Source organism: Telmatherina bonti, assembly GCF_933228915.1.
Source record: "Telmatherina bonti genome assembly, chromosome: 4".
NCBI lineage: Eukaryota > Metazoa > Chordata > Actinopteri > Atheriniformes > Telmatherinidae > Telmatherina > Telmatherina bonti.
Genome location: NC_136622.1, coordinates 37,022,051 through 37,038,164, shown reverse-complemented (window position 1 = coordinate 37,038,164; position 16,114 = coordinate 37,022,051). Strand labels below are relative to the sequence as shown.

General features: G+C 40.3%; 1 protein-coding gene across 1 annotated transcript in view; it reads left to right on the top strand.

Moving 5' to 3' along the window:
* Window positions 1-11,864: 11,864 nt before the first annotated feature.
* LOC306754887 (voltage-gated potassium channel subunit beta-2-like) overlaps window positions 11,865-16,114 on the top strand; it is a gene marked incomplete at both ends in the record, with an annotated part of 17,874 nt that continues 13,624 nt past the window's right edge. The window contains 3 exons of the mRNA XM_079239015.1: window positions 11,865-11,915; window positions 12,898-13,238; window positions 15,954-15,997. Coding sequence (XP_079095141.1) covers window positions 11,865-11,915; window positions 12,898-13,238; window positions 15,954-15,997 — 436 coding nt within the window. The remainder of the gene's footprint in view (window positions 11,916-12,897; window positions 13,239-15,953; window positions 15,998-16,114) is intronic.

Below are 16,114 nucleotides of genomic sequence, written 5' to 3'. Positions count from 1 at the left end.
TGCCTCTTCAACCCTGTTTTCTTGACCTGCACCCAATCAAGTTTTGGAAGTCTGAACTCTTGTGTTCATTCAGAGATTCTGGCATTTTTCTGGCGTGCTGTTTCTCCTCCAGATCATGGATTGGATCTTTGTGAATTTCCTGTTTAGCATCTCTGCAGTTGTTTGGATTATTCTATCACCCTCACACCTGCTCATGACGTTGTCACTGAATTCCTGTCTCTGCTTACCTTCAGTGAAATTCAATAAACTTCCTGTCCTGACCTTACCTGTCCTCCTGGGTGAAGCATCATGAAGCACTAAAGTTTTTCAGCCAATTACTTCAGAAAGTGGTTCATTTCTGAGGGCTTCATGTGCACCCAGAGCCCCCTGCTGGCCAAAGTGTGTAAAACAGGTAGCTTCGATGGACTCCTGGACCTACTGCATGATGTCTCGGTAAAGTCTCATAGAAGTTTCTTCTATCCATACAGTGTATTTTCCAGCGAGGATACCATAACAGGTCGTGGGGGCAGCAGCCTAAGCAGGGAAGCCCAGACTTCCCTCTCCCCAGCCACATTTACCAACTCTGCGGGGGGGATCCCGAGGCGTTCCCAGGCCAGCCGAGAGATATAATCCCTCCAGCGTGTCCTGGGTCTTCCCCTTTACTACATTGCATGATACATTCAAATAGATCAATATTAATTGCCAAGAAGAAAGTGACGTAAAAAAAAAAAAAAAACACATGAGGGATCAAACCTGCAACCTCAGTCTTTCTGTCAGGATTTTAATCAATATAGAAAAGTGGAAATAATTCTGGATTTCACAGGTATAAACTGATATTATTTTATTTGTGCAAAAGCAATCATTTGGCCAAAACTGTTGTAGAGGCAAGGATGTTATTCTGTAAGTCTGTCACTAGAGGGTAGTGTGTGTGTGTGTGTGTGTGTGTGTGTGTGTGTGTGTGTGTGTGTGTGTGTGTGTGTGTGTGTGTGTGTGTGTGTGTGTGTGTGTGTGCCTGAAGCTGAGTGATTGCCTAACTGATATCACCTGTGTCTGTCTGGGATTTTGTTTTTTTGCTTGGCACAGAGAGAGGGTGAAGGTGGATGCTGATATTTTCTGTTGACCGCGCATTTCTTAGTTGACATAAGTCCAGTTTGCAAATACTGAGTAAAAAGTGTATCAAATAGTGAATCTTTAACTAAGAGGAAACATAAACACCTGAATTGCAAGAGATTCCTGATCCTTTTTGTTTGAATTTAGCGTGTCTGACAGACTCCTGTAATCACCCCTCAGTGACTAACTTTGGCCGTCACATTATAACTGTGTCATGTAGTGTTGTTGGATTTATGATGAAAAGTTGTGAGGAATAAGTCGTGTTCTGCAATCGTTCTGGAAAATGAGGCAGAAGACGGAAAAAAGGCTTTTTAAACCATCAGAATAATCCACAGTTCAGGAGACATTTCATTTATTTATGAGAAGAAACTTTTTTTTTTCTCTCTGTTTACGGCGGACAATGACAACCACAAACCTTTCATTTGGCGACTCAGAAACCAGTTCACATCAGGTGGTCCCTTGTCTGGTTCTGGAGATCTACCGTCCTGCAACTTTTAGATGCGTCCTGTCTCCAACACACCTGAATCAAATGGACGTGTCGTTACCAGGTGTGTTGCTGAAGGGATGCATCTAAAAGCCCCAGGAGGTCTCCAGGTACCCCCCCAGGGGTCTACACGCTCAGTTGCTGTAAAATAAAACCTTTAAACCTTCTCAGTCTTATTGTTGTTGTTCATGGTTCATTGTTTATGCAAACATTTTTCATAAACATGTAACCATGGCAACGTTTCTTGGATTGCGATCAGACCTGTCTGTTCACACGAGGCTGCGGAAGTCACTCCGATGCGGACGTGTTTACTGCTTTTCATGGTAAATAAACATCCCTTCATTTTATTTTCTGTTAAAATCTCTATGTCTCCACATGTTGTGTCCCACCACGTCTTCCGCTAAACCTGGTTTTAGCAGTAAAAAGGTGGAAAACAAGCCACAACGTGAGGCGCAGGATAGCGTTAAGTTGACGTTTGACCATCGTAGCGGGCAGCAAACGTCTACCAGAAGATGCCAGAAGGAGGGCCGTGATTGAAGGGCCATCGCCCACCTTCCCAGAGGGAGGAACAGGTATATTGTTCGCTAGCTGTAGCAGCATGTCGTTCACTCTGCAGGCACTCACAAAGCCCCATATTTCCATAAATCCTGTAATTGTTCCAGGACACATTGCGTTCATCGGCCCGGCTGTCGGAGCATCTCAGTAAGGGGATTGCACCTTTTATTGTGAGCTTACCGGACACGTTTTGTTACAACTGGCAATGAAATCAGCTTGTAAGTGGCGTGCCTTAGCAGTATGAAGCAGACAGAAGAATACATGTCAAATAAAATGCTCGATCCTTCTCTACCTCCACTCTGACAGACGTTTCAGATCCATCTTATGTCACCCGAGCGTTCCCTCACAACAAAAGGAAATGACACGTTATCGTTGTCCAACTACTTCATCCCCACTCTGCCATCAGCTTCCTTCTCCTTCATTTAGTGTCAGGTTTTCCTTAAGTCTGGTGTCTTTTTATGTCTTATCGCAGCAGCCCCCTGGATGAGCGATTACTGAGCTGTTGTTCCACACCCTGCTCCCGCAACCTGCCCCCTCGCTCACGGCAGCCCACTCCTGCTAATCTCCTCACTCCAGCAGCTCATTGAAGTTAATCTGGGAGGACGATGGGAGTCTCTGACACCGGCTCGTCAATCGGCCTCATTATGGGAAAACACTTAAGCACCTATGAGTCAACGTGACAGCTTCTCTGAATGACTTCAAACGCGAGTTGCTGATTGCCACCAAACTCCACAATTCCAATCAAATTTACTATCAATTATTTGCAATTTTATTAATATGTGTAAAAAAAAAACTCTTTAATCACGTTTGTATCTTGTTTAATATAAACTTTCCGACACCTTTTGCATAATTTTATGGTAAAAACTTAAAAAAAAAAAAAAATCAGGTTGTCTGATACGTGTATTCTGCCCCCTTGTGGACATAGTCTACACTACAATCATTATGACATCACACGGTAATAAACAATAAAAAATACAAAAAGTATTTGTTTTGCTTACATTTGTTATAAAACCAAATTAAGACTACTGATTTAATAAAAAGATATTCATACATATTCTTACTTGGGTCGGGCTTTAAAAGATTAAACTAGAGACCATAATGAAGTTAAATGATTGTTCCAGGCAGGAAGATGAATTACACTGCAAAATTTCCAGAAATAAGGAAAGCTATCCAGACTTTAGAGAAGTGAGAAATGTTGGTCTTCAGCCTGGTTGTGAAACTCGTTCCCAGTCCTTTTTATAAGTATAAAACCATCAGAACCAGTCTGTTCATGCTTCTTTTCACTTTGAGAGGAAACCAAGTTGTCTAAAACAAACGATTCTCCTTTCGGATGTAAAATTCATGAATAAAAGGGATGTAAAATTCCATCAAATTAATAAATGTATACAATACAATACATTAAATATATGGTTAATGGGCCAAAAACATTGTCCAGCAATGTAACATGAATCTACAGCAGACGCATGCGGCTAATTAGCATATTGATACAGAATCACAACAGCTATATATATATATGTATGTGTATATATATATATATATATATATATATATATATATATATATATATATGTATATATATATATATATATGTATGTATATATATATATATATATGTATGTATATATATATATATATATATATGTATATATATATATATACATACATATATATATAGCTGTTGTGATTCTGTATCAATATGCTAATTAGCCGCATGCGTCTGCTGTAGATTCATGTTAGTGGAGTAAAACATAAAAAGGTATGCTGGTCCAATTCCTAGTTTTGACCAGAAGGTGTCAGTAAAAAAACATTTCTGATGTCTGCAAGCACGCACATCGTCTCGTGGAAACGTCGTGTTTGCATCTTATTTTACATTTTCTTTAAAAAAAAGAAAAAGACCCAACACTGGTATCACCCCTCAGAGAAACCTCTCCACTCCATCATTCCCCGATCATAAGGATGTGTGCTGGAATTAAATCCCATCTATTGTCACCGTGAGACGACTCAAACAGAGAATCTGAGCTTTGACAAACCTGCGTTATGAAAGAAAGTATCACAAAGGGATTCATTTGACTGCAGCTCTGGATTATAAAAGCTTTTCATCGCAGATGTTGCGACCCCATCATAGGTGTCTGCCAACTCCAGCTGGGTTTGACAAAACAAGACCTGGAATTCAAATTGAATAAAGTAAAAATCCCTCCACATCCCTGGACTGTTAAGAGATTTAAAATGAGAAGGATTAGCAGGGTTTGTGACTTTGAAGAGGAATTTTGGCGTTACATTACATTATTGAATGTATTACAATGCAAAGCTTTTCTTCCCCTAATAATCCCATTTTGTGCCTGAATTGATGCATATTTTCCATCAGAGGCAGTTTTAGGTCACTGAAAAACATGCAGTTTAGACCAAACAAAAAGAATTTTCTTTTTTTTTTAAATTATTCAAATATTTAATTATTAATTAATTATTTAATATAATTTAAAAGTGAATTTATTACGTCCATGTTGCTAGTTCAGGTTGGACCTGCTTTTTCCTTCAGATGCATCACTGAAGAAGATGAAGAGAGGATTTTCTCTTCCATCAGCAGCTAACCCAGCATGATCTTCATCCCGTCTCTTCTCTGAGATCTCCCCAGACAGCAAAAGTCAGTATAATCTTCTCTTATCTCTTCCTCTGTCTCACTTTAATGTCCTCATGATGGTGTCATGATTTGAAATTTCTTGAAAGGATGGCCTCTTGAGATGATACGTCTTGTTTTCGAGGGGGTCCTCAACACAGACCTACAGATAACAATACAATCCTTACTTAGACATAACCACAGCGTTTACACTAGACAAAGCTCTCTAATCGCCCCTATAAACCCAACCCTCGGTACAAGTGAAATAAAATACTTTCCAGAAAAGTACCGGATATCCATGGACATACACGTGATGGGCCATTGCACAGCAGAACCCAAAGTAAAATAGTTTAGAAGAATAAAACAATATCAGTGGCAAGAGCAAGTTGTTTGTAGGTATCTTAGCTGTCCTAAAGCTTTGCTGAGAAGGGATGGATCTGATTGACACTGGTAAGTCGTTCCAGTCTGATGGGGCTTTGAATTCGAATGCTCGATGGCCAAATTCTTTCTGGATTTTGGGAACATAAAAAAAACAAGTGATCAGTATGTCTGAGGTTATCCGATGTCCTGACTTGTAGAGGGACCTCTGTGCGAAGGAGACTACATGAAACCTGGCTTGACATGTAGACTACTTTCTCAATAATGTAGATAAAATGCAGATAAAAAAAAGATGTTTTCATTCACCAAAGGATCCAATTCAACTTCAAACTATAATCAGCTTTTTACATCTCACATTAGCAGCTAATGCTAACACCATGAGCTTTCACTTTAGCAGCTAGCGCTAAGACCATGAGCTTTCACTTTAGCAGCTAGCGCTAAGACATTGAGCTTTCGCTGTAGCAGCTAGCACTAAGACCATGAGCTTTCACTTTAGCAGTTAACGCTAAGACCATGAGCTTTCGCTGTAGCAGCTAGCACTAAGACCATGAGCTTTCACTTTAGCAGTTAACGCTAAGACCATGAGCTTTCACTTTAGCAGCTAGCGTTAAGACCATGAGCTTTCACTTTAGCAGCTAGTGCTAAGACCATGAGCTTTCACTTTAGCAGGTAACGCTAAGACCCTGAGCTTTCACTTTAGCAGCTAGCACTAAGACCATGAGCTTTCACTTTAGCAGGTAACGCTAAGACATTGAGCTTTAGCTGTAGCAGCTAGCGCTAAGACCATGAGCTTTCACTTTAGCAGCTAGCGCTAAGACATTGAGCTTTCGCTGTAGCAGCTAGCACTAAGACCATGAGCTTTCACTTTAGCAGCTAACGGTAAGACTGTGAATTTTAACTTTAGTACTTTGTTATCGTTTTGTCATCATTTTCATTTGCAATAAAACATTTGCAACACAGTAAATATACATGGTTTGTTTGAAGCAGAGGCTGATCTTGAGATATTTAACTTGCATACCGTCACCGTGAGCCAGTAGACCAGCACCCTACAGTCTGGTGTTTTATTCATGTGACTGGGAGAACGCTGCATAAGGCAGACATCATCCAGAATCCTGGTTCCAGCTGAGTTCTCCGTCCTGGATCACAGAACCAACAGCAAGAACGTGTCTCTGGCAATACTCTTACCTCACAACTTTCGTCATTGTATTCGCAATCTCACGACTCACCTCACAATATGCGCAACCTCACAACTGTCCTAGCGTTATTCACAACCTCACAACTGTCCTAGCGTTATTCACAACCTCACAATTGTCCTCGCGTTATTCACAAACTCACAACTGTCCTAGCGTTATTTACAACCTCACAACTGTCCTAGCATTATTTACAACCTCACAACTGCGTGATTCACAACCTCACAACTGTCCTAGCCTTATTTACAACCTCACAACTGTCCTAGCGTTATTTACAACCTCACAACTGTCCTAGCGTTATTTACAACCTCATAACTGCGTTATTTACAACCTCACAACTGCGTTATTCACAACCTCACAACTGTCCTAGCGTGATTTACAACCTCACAACTGTCCTAGCGTTACTTACAACCTCACAACTGCGTTATTTACAACCTCACAACTGCGTAATTCACAACCTCACAACTCTCCTAGCGTTATTCACAACCTCACAACTGTCCTAGCGTTATTCACAACCTCACAACTGTCCTAGCGTTATTCACAACCTCACAACTGTCCTAGCGTTATTCACAACCTCACAACTGTCCTAGAGTCATTTACAACCTCACAACTGCGTTATTTACAACCTCACAACTGTCATAGCGTTATTTACAACCTCACAACTGTCCTAGCATTATTCACAACCTCACAACTGTCCTCGCGTCATTTACAACCTCACAACTGTCCTAGCGTCACTTACAACCTCAAAACTGCGTTATTTACAACCTCACAACTGTCCTAGCATTATTTACAACCTCACAACTGCGTTATTCACAACCTCACAACTGTCTTAGCGTTATTCTCAACCTCACAACTGTCCTAGTGTTATTTACAACCTCACAACTGCGTTATTCACAACCTCAGAACTGTCATTGCGTTATTTACAACCTCACAACTGTCCTAGCATTATTTACAACCTCACAACTGTCCTAGCGTTAGTCACAACCTCACAACTGTCCTCGTGTCATTTACAACCTCACAACTGTCCTAGCGTCACTTACAACCTCAAAACTGCCCTAGCGTTATTTACAACTTCACAACTGTCCTAGCGTTACAACTTCACAACTGTCCTAGCATTATTTACAACCTCACACCTGTCCTAGCGTTATTTACAATCTCACAACTGTCCTAGCGTTATTCACAACCTCACAACTGTCCTGGCGTTATTTACAACCTCACAACTGTGTTATTTACAACCTCACACCTGGCCTAGCGTTATTTACAACCTCACAACTGTCCTAGCGTTATTTACAACTTCACAACTGTCCTAGCATTATTTACAACCTCACAACTGTCCTAGCGTTATTCACAACCTCACAACTGTCCTAGCGTTATTCACAACCTCACAACTGTCCTAGCGTTATTCACAACCTCACAACTGCGTTATTTACAACCTCACAACTGTCCTAGCGTTATTTACAACCTCACAACTGTCCTAGCGTTATTTACAACTTCACAACTGTCCTCGCGTCATTTACAACCTCACAACTGTCCTAGCGTCACTTATAACCTCAAAACTGCGTTATTTAGAACTCCACAACTGTCCTAGTGTTATTTACAACCTTACAACTGTCCTAGCGTTATTTACAACCTCACAACTGCGTTATTTACAACCTCACAACTGCCTTATTCACAACCTCACAACTGTCCTAGCGTTATTTACAACCTTACAACTGTCCTAGCGTTATTTACAACCTCACAACTGTGTTATTTACAACCTCACAACTGCCTTATTCACAACCTCACAACTGTCCTAGCGTTATTTACAACCTCACAACTTTCCTAGCATTATTTACAACCTCACAACTGTCCTAGCGTTATTTACAACCTCACAACTGCGTTATTTACAACCTCACAACTGCATTATTCACAACCTCACAACTCTCCTAGCGTTATTCACAACCTCACAACTGTCCTAGCGTTATTTACAACCTCACACCTGTCCTAGCGTTATGTACAACCTCACAACTTTCCTAGAGTCATTTACAACCTCACATCTGCGTTATTTACAACCTCACAACTGTCATAGCGTTATTTACAACCTCACAACTGTCCTAGCATTATTCACAACCTCACAACTGTCCTCGCGTCATTTACAACCTCACAACTGTCCTAGCGTCACTTACAACCTCAAAACTGCGTTATTTACAACCTCACAACTGTCCTAGCATTATTTACAACCTCACAACTGCGTTATTCACAACCTCACAACTGTCCTAGCGTTATTTACAACCTCACAACTGTCCTAGCGTTATTTACAATCTCACAACTGCGTTATTTACAACCTCACAACTGTCATTGCGTTATTTACAACCTCACAACTGTCCTAGCGTTATTTACAACTTCACAACTGTCCTAGCGTTATTTACAACCTCACAACTGCGTTATTTACAACCTCACAACTGCGTTATTCACAACCTCACAACTGTCCTAGCGTTATTTACAACCTCACAACTGTCCTAGCGTTATTTACAATCTCACAACTGCGTTATTTACAACCTCAGAACTGTCATTGCGTTATTTACAACCTCACAACTGTCCTAGCGTTATTTACAACCTCACAACTGTCCTAGCGTTAGTCACAACCTCACAACTGTCCTAGCGTTAGTCACAACCTCACAACTGTCCTCATGTCATTTACAACCTCACAACTGTCCTAGCGTCACTTACAACCTCAAAACTGCCCTAGCGTTATTTACAACTTCACAACTGTCCTAGCGTTACAACTTCACAACTGTCCTAGCATTATTTACAACCTCACAACTGCGTTATTTACAACTTCACAACTGTCCTAGCGTCACAACCTCACAACTGTCCTAGCGTTAGTCACAACCTCACAACGGTCCTCGTGTCATTTACAACCTCACAACTGTCCTAGCGTCACTTACAACCTCAAAACTGCCCTAGCGTTATTTACAACTTCACAACTGTCTTAGCGTTACAACTTCACAACTGTCCTAGCATTATTTACAACCTCACAACTGCGTTATTTACAACTTCACAACTGTCCTAGCGTTACAACTTCACAACTGTCCTAGCGTTATTTACAACCTCACAACTGTCCTAGCGTTATTTACAACTTCACAACTGTCCTCGCGTCATTTACAACCTCACAACTGTCCTAGCGTCACTTATAACCTCAAAACTGCGTTATTTACAACTTCACAACTGTCCTAGTGTTATTTACAACCTTACAACTGTCCTAGCGTTATTTACAACCTCACAACTGCGTTATTTACAACCTCACAACTGCCTTATTCACAACCTCACAACTGTCCTAGCGTTATTTACAACGTCACAACTTTCCTAGCATTATTTACAACCTCAGAACTGTCATTGCGTTATTTACAACCTCACAACTGCGTTATTTACAACCTCACAACTGCATTATTCACAACCTCACAACTCTCCTAGCGTTATTCACAACCTCACAACTGTCCTAGCGTTATTTACAACCTCACACCTGTCCTAGCGTTATGTACAACCTCACAACTTTCCTAGAGTCATTTACAACCTCACAACTGCGTTATTTACAACCTCACAACTGTCATAGCGTTATTTACAACCTCACAACTGTCCTAGCATTATTCACAACCTCACAACTGTCCTCGCGTCATTTACAACCTCACAACTGTCCTAGCGTTATTTACAACCTCACAACAGTCCTAGCGTTATTTACAATCTCACAACTGCGTTATTTACAACCTCAGAACTGTCATTGCATTATTTACAACTTCACAACTGTCCTAGCGTTATTTACAACCTCACAACTGCGTTATTTACAACCTCACAACTGCGTTATTCACAACCTCACAACTGTCCTAGCGTTATTTACAACCTCACAACTGTCCTAGCGTTATTTACAATCTCACAACTGCGTTATTCACAACCTCAGAACTGTCATTGCGTTATTTACAACCTCACAACTGTCCTAGCGTTATTTACAACTTCACAACTGTCCTAGCGTTATTTACAACCTCACAACTGCGTTATTCTCAACCTCACAACTGTCCTAGCGTTATTTACAACCTCACAACTGTCCTAGCGTTATTTACAATCTCACAACTGCGTTATTTACAACCTCAGAACTGTCATTGCGTTATTTACAACCTCACAACTGTCCTAGCGTTATTTACAACCTCACAACTGTCCTAGCGTTAGTCACAACCTCACAACTGTCCTAGCGTTAGTCACAACCTCACAACTGTCCTCGTGTCATTTACAACCTCACAACTGTCCTAGCGTCACTTACAACCTCAAAACTGCCCTAGCGTTATTTACAACTTCACAACTGTCCTAGCGTTACAACTTCACAACTGTCCTAGCATTATTTACAACCTCACAACTGCGTTATTTACAACCTCACACCTGTCCTAGCGTTATTTACAATCTCACAACTGTCCTAGCGTTATTCACAACCTCACAACTGCGTTATTTACAACCTCACACCTGTCCTAGCGTTATTTACAATCTCACACCTGGCCTACCGTTATTTACAACCTCACAACTGTCCTAGCATTATTTACAACCTCACAACTGTCCTAGCATTATTTACAACCTCACAACTGCGTTATTTACAACTTCACAACTGTCCTAGCGTTACAACTTCACAACTGTCCTAGCTTTATTTACAACCTCACAACTGCGTTATTTACAACCTCACACCTGTCCTAGCGTTATTTACAATCTCACACCTGGCCTAGCGTTATTTACAACCTCACAACTGCGTTATTTACAACCTCACACCTGTCCTAGCGTTATTTACAATCTCACACCTGGCCTACCGTTATTTACAACCTCACAACTGTCCTAGCGTTATTTACAACTTCACAACTGTCCTAGCGTTATTTACAACCTCACAACTGTCCTGGCGTTATTCACAGCCTCACAACTTTCCTCATTGTTTTCGCAATTTCACGACTCACCTCACAATATGTGCAAAATTAATCGAATTGAATAGAAATGTGAATAGAATCGATTCAGGAACTTAGTGATGATGTCCACGAACAACCAGCATTTGTAAATATTTCGTTGTCTCTCTATTATTTCTACTGTTTATAATTAAACTCAAACACAACAGTAGAATATTTCCAATAAATTCCATTATTTGTGAAATTAGACATCTTTAGTTTCATTGAGTAAAATAATTAATCATCTGTTTGCTTCATGTTCAGCTCGACTGTTATATAATTCTCTCATATTTTGTGCATGAGTTGGAGGAAGAGAAAGCCTGGTTGTAAAAGCAGATGTAGTAGTAGTCCGCTTTTCCATCTATAATTTACTGGGGGGGGGGACTTTAACATGTGCTGTTACAAAACAAGCTTCAGTGCCAGTCTGAGTGTGAATAAATAATTTACCTGGAAGATTATTTTTTGCTCTCTGCATTGCAGACAGCAGCTCGTGGGGCTTTTTTCTCTGCCATGTGACCAAGTAGGAAGGAGCTGAAAGCCACGTTAACTTCTCCACCACTACAGCTTCAACAGCTGATCTAAGCTGAACACCAGCCGACTCCAGGATGAGCAGCGTGGTCCAGAACCCCTACATCGGGCGGACGCCCGCATCTCGGGTGAGTAACAGGGTTAGGTTCAGGTTCTGAAAGCATTTTAGATGTTTGAGATGAAAAGAGGGAAAGAATGAAATACTGGTGGTTGTTTCTGTGGGTCTGTAAAAGCAGCGGCGTGATGCTCCTTCATCAGTTTAATTATTGAGGGAAAAAAAATTTTCCAGTGTGGAAATTTCTGGAAAATGTGGAACTCAAATTATTTATATTGTCAGATTTTTTTTTTTCAATTTGTTGTTGGAGTAGTTTTTTTTTTTTTTTTAAATTTATTGAAATTTTTGTATTGAGTTGCATTTACATTTTTTATTGTTTGTTTTTTCTTTAGTTAGTTTATAAATATTATAAATATGATTTTTTTTCTTTCTATCAAAACAACAGATTTTATTTATCAATTTGCTTTTATTTTATTATTTTATTTATTTTATTTCATTCTTATTCATGTATTTATTTTAATATGATTTCTTTATTTTTATTTGTACTATATTATTCCAGTCTTTTTTTATTTTATTTTATGCTTGATTTTTCTGGAACTGATTTGGTTTTTATGTAAATGGAAATAAATTTAGATTTTACGGATTAAAACCACATCATAATTTTCATCATCAGATTTTAATGATAAAACTGAATTAATTCTCTAAATGAAACAATGACGGGTTTTAGTTAAAAAGTAGATAAACGTTAACATCTAAACTTGTGGATTTATATAATGAAAAAAACAAATTAGATTAATTTAAACTCTCATAAATGATTGGGTTGGGTTACTTGTGAGGAAAATAAAAATTTGTGAGGAAATAATTCCAGTTCTCATCACTGCTTCTGCGTGTAAACAACTTGCCTGTTGGCAGAACTACTGATTAAAATAAATGTTAAAACGAAGCAGAAATGTTGAACATTTCAACACACAGTTAAAAATCAGTGTTTTCATGGTGAAAAGCTGAACGGCTCATTAATGTTCAGTCAGCTCCTGCTAAGTTTAGTTTGTTTGCAGATTCCCAAACCAGGGGGCAGCGGAGGGGTACCGCCCGCGGGTCGGGACAGCAGTGGATCGCATCGAAGCAGCAGCATCAGCAGTGAAAGCAGTGGCTCTGGAGGAAGGATACTGTCCTTTCTGTCCATGAATGACAGCATGCACACCAGCCTGAGCTGCTTCCTGCCAGAGCAAGCCCTGGAGCAGGAGGAGCGGCGCCAACGGAACCGCCAGCTGGCAGAAATTCAGCGGCTGAAGGAAGTCCGTGCAGCTGCTCAGCTTAAAAACCTGGAAGATTTCCTTAAAATGAACCACGTTTCTCTCAGAGACACCACGTCCTACACCACGGGCATGATGTACAGGTGAGATGGAATAAACCAGAACCAACATGTTACTGGTCTGAATTCACAACACACCTTCAGTCCAGTTAGAATCCAGTCTGACGAAATGGATTTCACAATCTACGTCAGTCCAGTTCATCAGAATTTAATTTTACTCGTGCATGGTCGTAGCAACCCGGGAAAGCCTGGATGTCCGTGGAAATCTGGTCTTCAGCAGGAAAGTGAGAACAATGCAAATGAGGGTGTGTCGCAATAAGTCGATTCATCGCATGATAAGGAAAAATGCGTGCAATAAGTTTGCTGGACGCGATAATTTAATTTGTTTTTCTTTTCCCTCTCACTTTGGGGGAGAGTGTGAGTGAGTGCCGCATTTGTTTAAAGACAATATAAACTAAACATGACAACACAACAAGTGTCCATCTGCATCTAAAACACAACCATGAGCTGCAGTTTTCCCAGCTGGGAAAAAAAAGACCTAAACAGGCTAGCTCCATCTTCCCGACAGGCCACGATCCCCGTGGAGTTTACCCGACAGATTAAACACAACCAGGACAGAGCAACATGGCGTGCGCTCAGACACCTGGTTGGTAAAGCCATGCTGCCCTTTAATATTGTTAAAAAAGCGAGATTTTGAAAAATGTAGCAAACATTTCACAGCCAGTATGAATCGCCTGGATGAACATTTATGTTACAAACGGCAATTCCACGACTTTACAATGACATGAAAAATGACATTTTACCATTCCACCTCTGGTCCAGTCCAAACATGTCCCCTGATGTGAGCTTTACCGTAGACCAGTGTTTTTCAACCACTGTGCCGTGGTGCACCAGTGTGCCGAGAGAGATCATCAGGTGTTCCCTGGGAAATGATCCAATTTCACCTGATTGGTCTAAAAAGCAGCTTTGTGTTCATCCAAATAGGTCCAGGTGAAAGATAATAAAATTCCTTTTTTCTTGTGTTTATCTTATTTCTATTCAAAACACTTTGACACAATGACTTTATATTAATAATATGGGCTTTTTTAAATTAAAAAAAAAAAAAAAGGACAAAAACATTTTGGTTTGTGGTGTGCCTTGTAAGTTTTCAGTGAAAAAAAGTGTGCCTTGGCTCAAAAAGGTTGAAAAACAATGCCATAGACTATGTAACGGTGTTACATGGTGTTTAGAGACCAGATGACCCAGATAACCACGTTACCAAAACCCCAGGAGAAACCCTGATCTGTTTCAGCAGACTGGGGGCTGGATGGGTCCAGTCTGCACATCCAGATAAATGTTTTGTAGAAAAGAAAGCATGTTGAACTATGAAAGGGTGTTCCGAAATTATTATGGCTTTATTGTTATTTTAGTTGAAAATGGTTTCAAAATGACAACAATAATTGTTCAGCGCGATATTATCGTCTATCGCAATCATTTCTGAGACAATTAATCGCATGGCAGAATTTGTTACCGTAACAGGCCTAGGTGTGTATTTACAGAATCTGGTGATACGACATGCATCACAATACGGACCACCAATACGTTACATTACGATACATCAGGATACTAAAAGTAACACAATGCAACTTGTCTTTACTCGTAGTAAACACTGAACGCTGTTGCATGCCTGACATCAACTTACTAAGTCCGAACTGAAGATCTGCATTTCCCTGCAGAATAAATAAAACACTGATCTTTATGTACAAGATGGATAAAGACATGGAAATCTGCCTCACCAGTAAAGATTGGCTGGTTGATAAAATCGATACAGAGCGTTTAAATGTTGATATAATTTTGTCACAAAACATTGCGACGTTTCGATACATCAACACTTTCTTACGCCCCTAGAGTTGTTGCATGTTTTACTTTTCCAGTCAAAGAGGAGAGAAGTCACGTTTCCAGTGAAGAAACACCAGCAATCTGCTGAGTTTTATCAACCAGTGAGACCAGTAAAAACCCATCAGACCAGCAGGAAAATGACCGCTATGCCACATGTCCCGTCTGTCCCTGCTGAAATGGAACGATGTCTTTCTGTCCAAGTCGCCTTCATGACAAGTCAGTATTTTCCTCGGTCTATGTCAGAGTAAAGAAGTTTTTATTGTGTTGACATGAGAAAAAGCTGAGAGCTGCAAGTCTCTGCCGTCCAGCCGAGGCTCCATCCAAAGCTGGGAAGGCCCAGACCTGTTTAGACAACTAAACTGTGATTTAACTGAAATTTAATGCAGCATTGAAATGTTTCATAACAAAGTATAAGTGCAAGTTATGTGGAGGTGCAATTAGACAAATTAGGATGCTGGAACATTAAGTCTGTCGAGCTGGTTGAGGACATTTTTCCAACTTTACCGACCGCAGCTCAAACTGGAGAGCAATGAGTTCAATCCTGCAACTCGCAGTCGGGTACCCGTATGAAGTCGTGTCTAACTTGCTGTATTTCAGCCTGAAACGCTTAAATGTTAAATAAATCATTGTGTAAAAGCAGAAAGAAATATGCTATTGTACTATTTTTGGTTTTATTAATAAGTGATAAATAAAGGCAATATGGTTTCTCACCATATTACTGCTTCATATCCACCTGGATAAAAGCACATTTAGTTTCTGGTGTGCTTTGGAAGCAGTTTCCCATCCATTATCGCCATGTTTTGCCCAGTAACATGGGTTTAACTGGATCTGTTAACGTTCCACATGCATACCAGGAGCAGGGAAGAAACATCAGACAGTGATTTACTAATACTGACAAATATTTGTCATTTTTGTTGACAGAAATCTGGGAAAATCAGGCCTGAGGGTGTCCTGTCTGGGATTAGGTGAGTAGTCAGCTGCATCTCCAGCTAGCAGTTTTACCGCTGTTTGAGCTGAGCGTTCGGATGGCAGACCAACCGTTTGCTACGACTGTTCGTGTCTGGAAACGTGTCTGATGAAAT